The 15,353-nt window shown below is 41.1% G+C and overlaps 1 protein-coding gene across 16 annotated transcripts in view; it reads left to right on the top strand.

Moving 5' to 3' along the window:
• The window catches only part of MAGI1 (membrane associated guanylate kinase, WW and PDZ domain containing 1), a 643,266-nt gene that overhangs the window by 375,222 nt on the left and 252,691 nt on the right, over positions 1 to 15,353 (top strand). For all 16 annotated transcript variants that reach the window (XM_040454512.1, XM_040454513.1, XM_040454515.1 and 13 more), the window contains exon 2: positions 10,845 to 10,961. In XM_040454512.1, coding sequence (XP_040310446.1) covers positions 10,845 to 10,961 — 117 coding nt within the window. The remainder of the gene's footprint in view (positions 1 to 10,844; positions 10,962 to 15,353) is intronic.

Raw genomic sequence — 15,353 nt, forward strand, 5'->3', positions numbered from 1 at the left:
CCTCTGACTTCAGCCGTGTTGTTGATTATTGCCGGTCATAAACTCACATCAGATAGGTTACTTTGCCTACAGAGCAACATTGTCTTTTGCCTTTCCCTTTTGTAAATCTTTCATTTTTTTTTTTCTTTTCTGAACAGATGTTATTTGACTATACCAGTTTAACTGAAATAAATACAAGAAGCACAAAAGGCTGGAATAATGGAAAAATAGACATGATGGAATTTAAGCTGTGCCTTTCTTTCCATGCTTAATTCAGGTTTCTTCTCGCTGTGGGATGAAATTTGGTATGCAAAGATTCACCAGGAGAAAAAGAAGAGAGGAGACAGGCAGGAAATAATAATAACGTGGATGTCCTGAAGTGCTAGCAAAATGTTTTGTGCTCGTCCATGTGGGGAGTTACATGTAAATAGTAGTTTCTAGAGCTTCATCAGCAGACGTAAATCTTTCCTGCAGTCTCTTTTTTTCTTTTCTTTTCTTTTTTTTTTAATTTTTTTAACGTTTATTCATTTTATTTTATTTTTTTTTTTAATTTTTTTTTTCAACGTTTATTTATTTTTGGGACAGAGAGAGACAGAGTGTGAACGGGGGAGGGGCAGAGAGAGAGGGAGACACAGAATCGGAACCAGGCTCCAGGCTCTGAGCCATCAGCCCAGAGCCCGACGCGGGGCTCGAACTCACGGACCGCGAGATCGTGACCTGGCTGAAGTCGGACGCTTAACCGACTGCGCCACCCAGGCGCCCCAACGTTTATTCATTTTAGAGACAGAGAGAGACAGAGCATGAATGGGGGAAGGTCAGAGAGAGAGGGAGACACAGAATCTGAAACAGGCTCCAGGCTCTGAGCTGTCAGCACAGAGCCCGATGCGGGGCTCGAACTCCCAGACCGCGAGATCATGACCTGAGCCGAAGTCGGTCGCCCAACCGACTGAGCCACCCAGGCACCCCACTTTTTTTTTTTTTTTTAAAGTTCTACAGAAACATGACTGAAAGAACAACTGTCTTTGTGCCACTAGGAGAATGGATTCAATCTCTGCATGTCTGATGATGCCCCACCTGCCTGGTGTCATTTGCACTGTGCTTGTTATTGTAAGGTGTCATTATTAGCCCAGGAGGACTGGCATCTCTTGAGGTGTGCAGAGAGATGGGGACCATTGGTGACAGATAAGGAAATGGGTTTGTTTTCTGAGCCTAGCTCCCCACATTTTGTTAGGGGGACTTTGCTTTGGCATAGTGATCATTGGTCACAAATATCAGCGTGTCTTAGAACCACCTGGACGGTCTGTTAAAACATAGACTGCTGAACTGGACCCGCAGAGTTTCTAATTCAGTAAGTTTTGGGTGAAGCCTGGTAATTTGCAACTCAGCAGGTTTCTGGGTAACGCTGCTAAGACTAGCCTTGGAGACGCTGAATACCCTGTACCCTAAGAATGCTCAAAGGAGAATTGCTCACCTGGAGATTCGAAGCCAGCATCTACAGTGACGACTTAGCAGGCTCTGGTCAGCGGACTAAGTCCGCTGCCCTTTTTTGTAAATAAAGTTTTATTGAGAAAAAACCTTGGTTACATATAATCTGTGGCTGCTTTTGGACTATAAAGGCAAACTTTAGTAGTTGGACGGGGTCCAGATGGGCTCCCAAAGGCGGAGAACGTGTACTGCCTGACCCTTGGCACTCTGCAGAAAAATTTTGCTGACCCCTGATTGTGACCAGTGCTTACATGCCATCTGGGGGAGGCAGGCTTGGAAGCAAATCTGTCAGAACTGGCATACTGAGTGTTCTCAATCTCTGTGTGTTTAAAGGCAAAGGGTTTTGTTTGTTTCTTCATTTTACTTAAATACATAATGATAATGGAATTCATCCATTATTTTGCCACAGGCCGTTCTCCACAAAAATTTTCTCATTGCACCCAACAGTTTCTCAGATTGAAGAGAAACGTATTTTAAGCGTCCATGTTGCTTGTATAATATAGTGTTGGCATCTGTTTGAATTATTGATGGAAAACTTTTAAAAACGCATACTTAGGGATGCCGGGCCGGGCATGCAACTCTTGATCTCAGGGTCATGAGTTCCAGCCCCATGGAGGGCATAGAGATTACTTTAAAAAACAAAAAAAAGCATACTTAAAAAGGGAAAAACAATCCTCATTTTGGCACTGTAATTAGATTAGTGATATTGTACTTCTTCTAGAGTTGAGTGGAAACCTTTCTGGAAAGCAGTTTGTCAGTATGTATGAAGAATCTTTAACGATTGTGCTCATTGTTCTAGTAATTCCACCTCTAGAGGATTTTAGCAAACATACATACTCAAGATTTTTCATTGCAACATTGTTTATGATCATTTAAAAATAATTTTTTGTTTATGTTGAGAGAGTCACAGCATGAGTGGGGGAGGGGCAGATAGAGAGAGAAAGACAGAGAGAGAGAAAAAGAAAGAATCCCAAGCAGGCTCCGTGATGTCAGCACAGAGCCCAGCACAGGGCTCAAACCCCCAAAACCATGAGATCATGACCTGAGCTGAAACCAAGAATTGGAGGCTTAACCCACTGAGCCATCCAGGTACCCCTATGACCTGGATCATTTTTTTCAGAGGAAAGACATCTAAATGTCTGATAACATGAAACTGATAATATGATGATGCATCCACATAGCTACTTTGGAGGCATTTAGAATCAAGGTGAATAAAGGGAAGCTGATACAGTCTTTTGGGAGAGAATTTGTATCATTTTATGCTTTTTGTCCCACTGTTTCCACTTCAAGGATTGTGAGAAGATAATCAGAAATACAGTTAGATTTGAGGCGCCTGTGTGGCTCAGTCACTTAAGCATCCAACTCTTGATGTTGGCTCAGGTCATGATTTCATGGTTCATGGGATCAAGCTCCTAGTGGGGCTCTGCACTCACAGCATGGAGCCTGCCTGGGATTCTCTCTACCCCACTCTCTGCCCCTCCTCTTATTGCTCTTTGTTTTTCTCTCTATTTCTCTCTCTCAGAATAAACAAATAAACTTAAAAAAAAAAAAAAGAAATACAGATAGGTTTTATCCAAGGAGGATAATCACAGTAGAGCTCATTCATATGCTTACTGATGGGTAATAGTTAAATAGGTTGTGATGGAATGAGACATGACACATATGTGCTATTAAAACTAAATTTTCGAGCACTGCTAGAGTATTGGAAATGCGTATGAATTATTTGTTAGACCATGTGGATGTAAATCCTCATGCCGGGCATGATCCTTCCTATCCCCTATTTAATAGGTATCTAATGGAACTCCTGTGTTCTCCTCCCCTGTGGGCATCAGCACTTAAGCCCAAACATGGGAATCACTTTTGACTCCTCTCTTGCATTTGGCATCTTCCTCCATCACGCGGGCACACCCTGTTGCTTCTAGCTTTAAGTTACATCTTCTCTCTGTGCTCCTGCCCTTCCTCTTTTCATCCGTTTCCTTATTCCAGGCCACTTCCGGTCTTGTGTGATCAGCCACACTGGCCGCACGCTGTCACCTCCCTCTACTCTTTAAAAAAAAATTTTTTTTTAAATGTTTTATTTATTTTTGAGACAGAGAGCATGAGCAGGGGAGGGGCAGAGAGAGAGGGAGACACAGAATCCGAACCAGGCTCCGGGCTCGGAGCTGTCTGCACAGAGCCCGACGCGGGGCTCGAACTCATGAACCGTGAGATCATGACCTGAGCCGAAGTCGGATGCTCAACCGACTGAGCCACCCAGGCGCCCCCCACCTCCCTCTACTCTTGACCCACTGCACAGCTGCGGGGGGAATCTCAACACGGAGACGAGGCCTCCCTTATGTCCCTGACTGCCCTCCCTTCACTACATTCCTAAGGAGCTTAGAATAAAATGCAAACTCCTTATCTTGGCCTGCAAGGCACAGCATGATCCGCCCCAGCTTCTCTGTTCCACCTCTGCGTGTGCTGCCCCTGTCCGAGCTCCACGCTTTTTCTCTAACACGCCAGCCTCCTTTCTATTTCCGTTCATTTGCACATGCGGCATTCTCTGTCTAGAATGCTGTTTTCGCCACACTTTGCAGAGTTAACTTGGTTCTTGTCTCGTTTGCTTTCTCATCTTAACAATGACCTCTGCTCAGAGGCCAGCTCGGTTCATGTTTGCTAAAACTTGTGTGTTAGTTCCTGTTCAGGAGTTCTGTGTTGTCGTGGTGTGTCGCCAGGGCCTACCGATTGTCTGGCTGTCGGGACTTAATAAATATCTGGTTGAATGAGTGAATGAATCCCCCATGTGTGTGAGGGTACAGTAAGGGCATCCGTCTGTATGCGTAGGTAGGCCTACACGGGGCATTCAGTACCAACACGTTAATGGTGATGCACATGAGGTTACAGTTGATCTTTAACCTTCATTGTTGTACTTTTGTGTATTTTTCAAACCTCGGAATTCACATAGGTTACCTTTTTATTGTGGTAAAATATGTATCACATAAGATCATGTTAAGTATTTTAAGGGTACAGTTCAGTGGCGTTGAGTACCTTCACACTGTTGTGCAGCCATCCGTTCAGTCGGTCCATCCAATTAGTAGTAAATCCTAACTCCCCACTATTTTTTATGACTTTTACAGTCAGAAAAATGTCAGGAAAAATGTGTTAGAAAGAAACAAATGGCAAAATCTTTTAAAGACAAAACTCACTAATTGTATTTCAGGTTGTAAGTTTTAGCGACGATAAAACTAGCTAATTTGTATTTCGATTTATAATTTTGCACTTAAAAAAAAACCCTATCCTTTACAAATGCAAACTGCTGAACTGATACAGACTTTTTTTTGCTGTAATAGCTCCCTGCACTACAAACCATTTGTGTTGCCTTAATAAATACATCTTTCCTACAACTACAATTCATTCCGTGAAGAAATTGTGTGCTAATGGTAAATCACTTGGAAGTGTGATTAGTTTAGTATCCTTATGCACGTTTTCCTTAGCATTGAAAATCTGAAATATATTAAAGTCTAAATTTTAGTTGTAAGGAAACACTATTCTTTGACCTTCTATGTTCTGGAGCTTATACAACACAGAGAGAGTTATGTTTTGTCTCCTTGGTTAGAAATGGATGAATCGAGAAGACTCAAAAGTAATATCTCTGGAAACCTAGTTTCTGGGCCGTCAAGATTATTTCTATTGACTAGTGTTCTCCCTTAGGATTCTATACTTTAGGAGATAGAGTTCAGACCAAGCAGAGTCCCCTCATAATCCATCACTTTGAAAATGATGCTTCTAGTTGAGATGGCAGAAAACTGTGTAGCATGTAGAGGAAAAGTTTGGAGGAACTACACAATGATGTTAAGGAATCATTTCATGTTTAAATGGTAACAAGCAAAATTTGTGACTTAAGTAACTGATAAAGGAATCATATCCAGAGTATATAAAGAACATCTTATCAAAAATAACAAGACAGCCTATTAGGAAAATGCACAAGGAATATGAACAGGCAAGTTACCGAAGAGGAAGCATAAAAGACAAAAAATGTATATATGAGATATATATTCTATCATATATATATATATATATATACACACACACACATATATGTGTATATTGTATGTGTGTATATATATATGTATATAATTTATATATATCACTACATATATGTATATATGATAGGATGTACAAGTCACCAGAAATGTAGTCACCCCCTTATCTGTGGGGGAGATGTTCCAAGACACCTAGTGATGCCTGGAACTATTGATAGTACTGAACCCTGTATATACTATGTTTTTTCCTGCACCTATACATATTTGAAAAGAAAAATATTACAGTGACATTTATTATTGCATTGTTGTATTGGCAACAACATTGGAAATAGCCTAATTTTTTATGAAGGACAAATACATTGTATATTTTTTAAATGGAATATTACACAACATTTAAAGTAATTAGCAAAGGTTACGTGAATTGACATGGTTAAATTTCTCTAAACCAGTGTGAATTTAAAAAAAAGCAGAGATACATTGTTTTAAATTTAAAAGATACACAATTTCAGATACATTGATACAAAATATAAAGTAATGGCAAATGCAGGACAGAGAGTAAGCTTCATTTTTGTCACTGAAATTACACAATTGTCTTAAAATCAGCTGTGAATCCTTTTCTTGGAAAAAGTTGCCTGTACTTCTGACCTCTGTTCTCTTTTCCACTTGGAAAACAAATCTTGAATTTCAAAGAAAGTGAAGATGCTCTGACTCTCTCTGTCTCTCTCTCTCTAGCAATTTATTATTTCATTGGCTCACTGCCTTGACAATTAGGAGAAGATTTATAGACATATCCCCTGAATAATTGGCAATTAATTTGAGATTAGATGCCAAAAAGTACAGTATTCTTAATATAATGGGAAGGTTGAGGCTTTTCGCTTACAAATGTCACGGAACACAGAGTAAATGTTAACCGGCAGCATAGTTAACCTTGCCCTTTTGCACATCTGCAGTAAAGCGGAGTTTTAGTTCGATGATCACAAACTTTAGCTAGCTTGGCTAGTTTTAATGTAAATCTCAAGTGTAGACCAAGAGTGTCTGTGGCTTAAGAATGAATGCCTTCCCATCTATAAGCCCATGTTTTATCTTGATAGGTAACTTGCATATGATCCATAAGGGTGTGTGTACCTGGGTTCTGTATAGGAGAAACAGATACTGTATCCCAAATCTTCTTTAGGATTTTGCTTTTGACTCAAGCAGTAACTTGGATCCCATAACATCTTTTCTACTCATGGCTCAGTGTCTTTCTACCGCCTGCAACTGTGGTCTCCTATGGAGAATATAAACTCTAGGTCTTAAACAACACAGATTTGGCTGGTAAACATTGGTATCCTTTTGGTCGAACTCCAGAGTACCTTCTACCTAGAGATAGAGTTGGCCTATGTGACTCCTAAATATCAGCGATTTACCAGTTGGTTTCATTTCAACTCCAGCACAGCGCCAACAATGTATTAAGTATGCACTAAATACTAACCCATTTACATATGGCTGGACAGTTTTAGCACCAGTAGAGTTTTATTCCCTTCCAGACACTCTAGAAGTATCCTTTAGTCTGAATTTCCCTGTGCCTGTATTTTGTTCATAGCTATTTCTAAGTAATGGAATGGGCTTTATGCTTATGGGCATTTTGAAAAAGAGTAACAGCCCATCTTTGAATAGGTCTCAGCTCTTCCCCCTCCCTTGCCTCAGTGGTTGTCCACTCTACATTATCATGGTACCTTCTCTTTGCCAAGCAGTGTTGGCATCTCATTTAATCCTTATACCAATTTCATGACAGGGCTTCTGTTTTATCAGAGCTCTGTTTCACAGATAAGGTTCAGAGGTGAAACAGTGTGCTTGGGTTCACCAGCTAGTAAACAGTGGAGCCGGGATTTAAACCCAAGCCTTTCTGTCTTAACTATCAAGATTTAATCTGTTTTCCTTTCACTTCATCTTTCTGCTGCGAAATTGAGAATTAAGCATTTAGAATAGCCTATCACATAGTCATTGGGTAATCATGTTTATTTTTTAAACTTTTGAAATCAATGTCGTAATAGTGTCACATACATACTATAAATTGTATCCAGTATACACACACACACACACACACACACACACACACACACAGTTCCATAAGTTTCGATAAATATATAAACCCATATTATCACTGCCACGATCAAGATTTTCTGTACTGGCATCTACTTCAAACACTTCCTTGTGCTCCCCCCTTCAAAAACTTTTCATCTTGGGGCACCTGGGTGGCTCTGTCGGTTAAGTGTCTGACTCCTGATTTCTGCTCAGGTCATGATCTCATGGTTTGTGAGTTCAAGCCCCATGTTGGGCTCTGTGCTGACAGTGCTGAGGCTTCTTGGGATTCTCTCTCCCTCTCTGTCTTCCCTCCCCAACTCACACACTCTCTATCTCTCAAAATAAATGAATAAACTTACAAAAAATTTAAAAAATCTTTTTGTCTTAAAGTCATTCTAGACTCTCAGGAAATTGTAAACAGTACTACAGAGATCCCCTGTACCCTGCATCCATGTTCCCCCCAGGGAGAACTGGTTACATAAGTATAGTACAATTGCAAAGCCAAGAAACTGACATTGGGACACTCCATAGATCTTACTCCCTTGTCCGCCTTTGCAGTCAGCCTCTGCCTACCCTCAGCCCCAGGTAACCACTCAACTGCTTTTTGTCACTAAAGTTTAGATTATTCTAAAACTTTATATGTAAGTGGAATTGTATACAATATTGCCTTTTGTGTCTAGTTGCCTTTGCTCAGCATTATGTGTTTTCCGTGTGTGAATGGTACTCTATGTGTTAGTGGTCTCTTCCCGTTAACTGTTGTGTAGCACCCTATTTGAATAGAGGGCAGCTTGCTTATCCTTTCCCCTGTTGATGGATATTTTGGTTGTTTCCACTTTTGGACTATTACATAGTGATGAAAGTTGTTGTGGAGATTCATCCGGAAGTCGTATGTGTGGAGGAGTGTGCTTGTTTTCATTTCTCTTGCATAAATGCAAGTGAAAGTGCTGGGTCGTTCGGTTAGTGAAGGTTTAGCTTTATAAGATTCTTTTCCCAAGAGAATGAACCATTTTCTGTGCCCACCGACAGTGCCCACAAGTTCCTCTTGTTCTCCAGTGTTGCTAACACTTGATACTGACTTTTAAATTTTTGCCATTCTATGGGCGCCTGGGTAGCTTAGTCAGTTGAGACCTGACTTTGGCTCAGGTCATGGTTCCTTGGTTCGAGCCCCATGTCAGACTCTGTGCTGACAGCTCAGATTCTGGAGGCTGCTTCAGATTTTGTGTCTCCCTCTGTCTCTGCCCCTCCCCTGCTCCTACTCTATCTCTGTCTGTCTGTCTCCAAAGTAAACATTAAAAAAAATTAAAAAATTAAAAAAATAAATTTTCCCATTCTAGTAGGTATGTAGTGGAATTTCACTGTGGTTTTGATTTGCCTTTTTCTGATAATGATATTAAATATCTTTTCATGTGGTTAGATGGCTAGTCATATATATTCCTCTGTAAATTGTTCAAACCTTATGACCATTTTCAGGGGCGGGATGGGGAGTGGATAGGTGGATGTGTGTCCTTTTTATTCAGCAAATATTTGATGAGTTACTGAATATTTATTAAATGACCCAGGATTGACTCGAATATATCTATTTTGATTTTGGCCACTTGAAACCTTAGGTATAATACATCTCAAATAAAATAGTTCAAATTAGGTTTTGTTAGTCTGTAAAGCAATCATCTGTAATAAGGAATCTGTTGACCATGATACTAAAATAAAGATCAGTCGTTTCCTGTCTAGGCAGGACATAACATCATCTTCACTGTCAATGTCATCCTCATGATACACATTTTTGACCATGGGGAAGTTACCATCTGAAGACATGAATTTTGTAGTTCACATAGATACTGCATTGCTATTTTGTTTCTCTAAGGCTAGAGATGTTCTTACCTAATTTCTATCTTGTCTAAAAATGGAAAGACGATTTTAGCCTGGTTATTTTTAGCTGTCACTGAACCAGTCTTTCTCCATTAAGCATAAATATTAGCTAACTTGATCTACAAGCCTTCTGTTGGTCCCGTAGAGTATAATTTGTGTCTATAATTTAAAAAAACATTTGGTTACCTTTTTTGTTTCTATGACATATTTTTATAGCCGTAATTTAGCTATTGTTTTATTTTGTTAATGTAGAGAATTACAAAGAAATACACAGGCTCACTCACGTAGCTATTGCTTATACAACAATAGTGAAAAAGCACTCTGTGTCTAGTGTTTGTACAATCAATGCAGGATAATAAGGTCTGTATATCTTTGTAGACTAAAGAGTGACATCTGTATATCTGTCTATGCAATGAAGACATCTTCTCCCTTACTTCCCAAGCTCATGTCCTTCTACCTAAAGGAAACTGTTGTTAAAAACTTTGTGATGATGGCTCACATCAATATAGAGTGCCTCCTTTTCTTTGTTCCTTTTTACACAAAGGGGGTCAGACAGTATGCACCACCCCACATATTTTCCTTTGACACTAACACTAAGCAGATATACCTTTCTTGGAGTAGTTACCGTATGAATCAACTATGCTTTACTTAGTTGATCCCTGGTGGTCTTTTTCAGATCTTCCGCTTTGATTTTCATTTATTTGCTATTATAAAAATACCGCAATAAGCAATACTGGAGATGTTGCAGACTTTTGCAAGTATATTCATAGGGTCAGTTTCTACCAGTTGGACCCGTGGTCGAAGAACATTGTATAATTTGTCAGCTGTTGCTCCATTGTTCTCTTTAAGTTCTCAGCCATTTGCCGTCTCTTTAATAGTGTCTTCAAGGGTCTCTGGCACATATTTTATTTTATTTTTTTTTTTTAATTTTTTTTTCAACGTTTATTTATTTTTGGGACAGAGAGAGACAGAGCATGAACGGGGGAGGAGCAGAGAGAGAGGGAGACACAGAATCGGAAATAGGCTCCAGGCTCTGAGCCATCAGCCCAGAGCCCGACGCGGGGCTCAAACTCACGGACCGCGAGATCGTGACCTGGCTGAAGTCGGACGCTTAACCGACTGCGCCACCCAGGCGCCCCAACTGGCACATATTTTAAATGTAATAGCCTAGTTTAAATTCTTTGTTATTTGAGCCTTCTAGTATTATGTAAAATGATCCCCCCAAATTAATGCTCTGTCAATGCTGTTTTATGTTTATTACATCCTTGCTTGCTTTTCTCCTGCAGAGGGAATCCTGAAGTAGGTCCTCCTAATGACCGAGAGTGGCTGGGTAGAATGGCTTCTGGTGGCATTTCTGCTGTCAACCTGCTTCATCTCTGGGAAGCCCCATGGTTGATGTGTTTTGTCTATTTTATATATTTCTCACAGGAGGAAAACTGAACAAGGACCTGCGACATTTTCTCAATCAGCGCTTCCAGAAAGGCTCTCCTGATCATGAGCTCCAGCAGACCATAAGGGATAACCTTTACCGCCATGCTGTGCCTTGTAAGTAGCCCTTTTGGGGCATCTGACTGCTGGGTGTATGTGTGTGTGGAAAGCTAGTGGAGACAGAAGAGTTCAGCAGTTGGTTCTGGAACACTGGGCGGCTTGCTCACTTAGTGCCTCCCTAAGTCCAGGGCATCCTAAGTGACCCTGCGACATACAGCACAGCACAAGGTGAATTCCTTGGCCTTCAGGTTCTTGCCCTCCCGCTTTCTTGCTTATATGTCAAGTAAATTAGTTATCCTTTGTAGGGGCCTGTTTTCACATCAGTGGAAACGACATCTGAGTCATACGAATTCCATAAGACTGTAATGAGGAGTACCTGGGATGAAGGGTTTTGCAAAGTCCTGGCATGGCGTAAGCCTCCATGAATGCTAATCATCATTGTTATTACTGTGGTGGACCAGGCCAGAGGCCTTCAGATTGATCTCTGTGGAGATCAGGGAGCCCTCGTGGCCCCTCAGCGGAGAGAATGCCTCAGTGGACTCTCTCTGCTTCCCCAACATGACCAGATTCATTGATCTCGATTTCACGCATAATTGCATTTGAAGAAATGGCTTCCACCAATTAAAAACTCCAGTCCCCCCAACCCATTAGATTAGACCAAATCTGAGAAAGCAAGACAGAGAGCATAGGGACTATGAAAGCGAGGTTTTTGTTTTGAGGGAAGGAAGGAAGGAAGAAAAGGCAGGAGAAGAAGGAGAGAGGGAGGGAGGAAGTCAGTCCATGGGGCAGATGCTTGGGCACCTGAGTTGTAGTGAAGTATTACCGTGCACTACCCACCTGCATTCCTATATAGCTAATCATGAGGTGGCAATCCTGGGGACACTTAGAATTGCATGATTTTATTTAAAATTGAGAAGAAAGAATGATTTTGGCTTTAGTACTTGGAGTTTTTCCCTTCTGTTACTGCCAAGTCCTTCAAAGCTTGAATTTTTTTTTTTTAAATACCATTTTTTAGGGGCACTTAGGCAGCTCAGTCAGTTGAGTGTCCCACTTCGGCTCAGATCGTGATCTCATGGTTTGTGAGTTCGAGCCCCATGTCAGGCTCTGTGCTGGCAGCTCAGAGCCTGGAGCCTGCTTCAGTTTCTGTCTCCGGTTCTCTCTGTCCCTCCCCCGCTTGTGCTCTGTCTCTAAAATAAATAAACATTAAAAAATAGAAAGGAAATATTGTATTTTAACCAGCAAAAAAAATGAGGAATAATTTGAAATTGAGGGTACCCAGCTTACTGCTGTGATTTGTTTGCTATAATGGTTTTCTTTAAGAAAAAAAAAAATAGTTTGCAAGTCGTGCCAGAGTGCTAGTGTTTCCCGATACCACTGCAAAATGGTAAACAGACCTAATGTGAGGCACCATAGACCCGCAGGGACATAGGTTATAAGTCTACACTGGGACCTTTAAAGATCAGGTTCTAGAACAGCCCTCCCTGCTCCTCATTTTACTTAGTAATAAAACCAGGGCTCCACAGGGAAAAGAGGTTGAGTGCAAGGAACTTGGGTCAGTGCCCCAAGGTTGTCTCTTTCTGCTGAGTAGCGGAGTTGCCTTGACAGAGAAACTGTTGTGATAATGTGTTAATGTATCTGGGCCTCCATTCTTTTAGTCTTTCAGCGTTGGAATGGAATGCTATAATCTTGTATCCTACCACCAATTTTTTACACTTGGATTAATAATAATTTCTAATGTTAATTGTATGGGTTATAAAGGGATCATAAATTGTTTTATGGCTCAAGAAACCAAAGCACTAAGGTAAGCCAATAAAAACAAGGCTAAAGGCAGGGGTGGGGGGGGACCTGGGTGGCTCCATCAGTTGAGTGCCCGACTTTGGTTCAGGTCATGGTCTCATGGTTCGTGAGTTCAAGCCCCGCGTCTGGCTTTGTGCTCACAGCTCAGAGCCTGGAGTCTGCTGCAGATTCTGAGTCTCCCTCTCTCTCTCTGCCCCTTGCCTGCTCATACTCTGTCTCTCTCTGTCTCTGTCTCTGTCTCTCTGTCTCTCAAAAATAAATAAACATTAAAAAAATTAAAAACAAACAAGGCTAAAGGTGATCAGAACTTCTGGTCTCTTGAGTCCAACAGTCCAAAGTCCTGACTTTGATATGCTAACTAGTATTAACCCTCAAATAACTCTTGGAGGTTGGGATTTTTTTTTTTTAATTTTGTAATGTTTATTTATTTTTGAGAGAGAGGCAGAGACAGAGCATGAGCAGGAGAGGGAGGCAGAGAGAGGGAGACACAGAATCTGAGGCAGGCTCCAGGTCCCGAGCTGTCAGCACAGAGCCCGACGCGGGGCTCGAACTCATGGACCTCGAGATCATGACCTGAGCCGAGGTCTGGTGCTTAACCAACTGACCCACCCAGGGGCCCCTGGAGGTTCGGATTTTTAATTCTCAGCTTACAGATGAGGAAACAGAGGCGTGGGGAGATCAAGTCACTGCTAAGTGTCCAATTGGGGTCTTTTCGACTCTCACCACCCGGGGCTATTTCTGTAGCTGTACCATAGCTGCCTCTGAAATTCTAGGACAGCAGGTTGAATGCCGTTTTGCAGAATTCAGTAATTGCAGAATCATGATTGTTCTCTGTGTAATTTTTCCCTTACTTAGATTCCAATTTAAGAAATGGGGAATGAAGCAAATGAATACACCATTTCTTGACGCATCTGTGGTGTTACTATGGTTACGTTTTGGCTTGCTTTCCCATTTATTTTTTCCCCTGATTTATAGGACCTGACTGTGAGCTAAATGGCTTGATTTTAAAGCTTACCACTATATAGGAATTGGGGCAAAAATGACCTCAGCCTTTTAAAAACAGTGAAAAATCCTGTTTTGTCTTTGCTCGCATAAAGCCCTTGGTACTAATGTTTCATTTCTATGAAACCCACAAATCGGGAACTGGGAAGGAAGAAATGGTCTTTCTCCTGAAAGGGAAAACAAGTAGCGTTTCATTTTACATTTCCTTCATAAAATGGGAAGGAAATTCAGAAGAGGTCTGTTTCTGAGTCTGGCACAGTATGTGTACCTTTGAACATGAGTAGACCACAGGTCACCAGGGATTCGGTTACAGGCTTGGAGAACTCAAGCTACGTTTTTGTTTACTTTGATTCCTTGGCCCCTGTGACTGGTAAAGCAGAACTCTCTACCAAACCTGTCGTGCCAACGGAGTAGGAAGCCCTTCCTTTGGAGAACACAACCTCCTGATTATGTTGTAACTGTCCCATGAGGAGACAAGCTCTCGTAATCTGCATTTTCCAGAACTTCCTGCTGCTGCTATTTTAGTGACTTCACCATTTTGAGAAGTGATGACCTCATGAACAGGTGCTTGTGAGTTGGGGTAGACATCTTGTCTTACACACGTTAGGAGGTCCACGTGTCACTAGAAATGAATAAATAAAGCTCCTTCATTCTCAGGTTCTTTTTAGTGTCATCATATCACCACGATGGGTTTTACCACTTAAGATTCCATTTTCTCCTAATTCCTTGGCAAAGACAGTGCAGGTAATAGCATCCCTATTTTACAGGTAAGGAAACGGAGCAACCAGTAAAACTTCCTCAAAATCATACCACTTCTAAATGCCACATAACTCATTGCTCATCCGGTGCTGTTTTAATGTTTCTTATTTTTAACAGCTTTATTGAGGTATAATTCATGCACCATACAGTCCACTCATTTCAAGTGTTCCTCCAATGCTATTTTTTTTTTTGCCACAGTCCTTATTTTACTCCACTCCCCTTTTATTTTGTCTTTATTCAAAAACTTTGATTACTTCCACAGTATGAAAAAAGTCATCCGAGTTGAAGTCTAATTATGTTTACCATTGACAGTTGCCACCAAAAAACCTTCACAACAACCAGAATTATGTCAGCAAAGAGGACTAGATTACAGAGTGAGTCAGAAGCCCTGGTGTGAAGTCTGAGGGCTTTTCTATAGCTGTGTGGCCTGGTGTAAGTCATGTAACCTCTCTGCGTCTCGTTGACTCTTTAATAAAATGGAAAGAGAAATACTTCCTTCAAGCACTGCCTAAATTCAATTGTTCAAGCATTTGGTATTGTTCAAGCATTTGGTAATGCCCCCGGTATCCCTAAGAGATGGGTCCTTTAGAGGAAACAGAGGCTCAGAGAAGTTAATAGCTTGTTTAGGGTCACACGGGTCACAGGTAGCATAGTCAGAGTTAAACCAGTTCTAATTTCTGTGCCGGGCATCATTAATAGAAGTGTGATTAAGGCAGTATAACAGGGACCATGGAGAGTGAAAGAAACAGAGAGGAAGCTTCTCATTGCTGAACTTTATTGTTTTACTTATCTATTTTATTTTTGTATTAGTTGTTTTAATGTTTATTTTTTAAGAGAGAGAGGGAGAGAGCGAGCATAGGGGAGAGGCCGAGAGAGAGAGGGGCAGAGGAT

The sequence above is a fragment of the Herpailurus yagouaroundi genome, unplaced genomic scaffold, assembly GCF_014898765.1.
Source record: "Herpailurus yagouaroundi ecotype Mexico unplaced genomic scaffold, PumYag 213, whole genome shotgun sequence".
Taxonomy (NCBI): domain Eukaryota; kingdom Metazoa; phylum Chordata; class Mammalia; order Carnivora; family Felidae; genus Herpailurus; species Herpailurus yagouaroundi.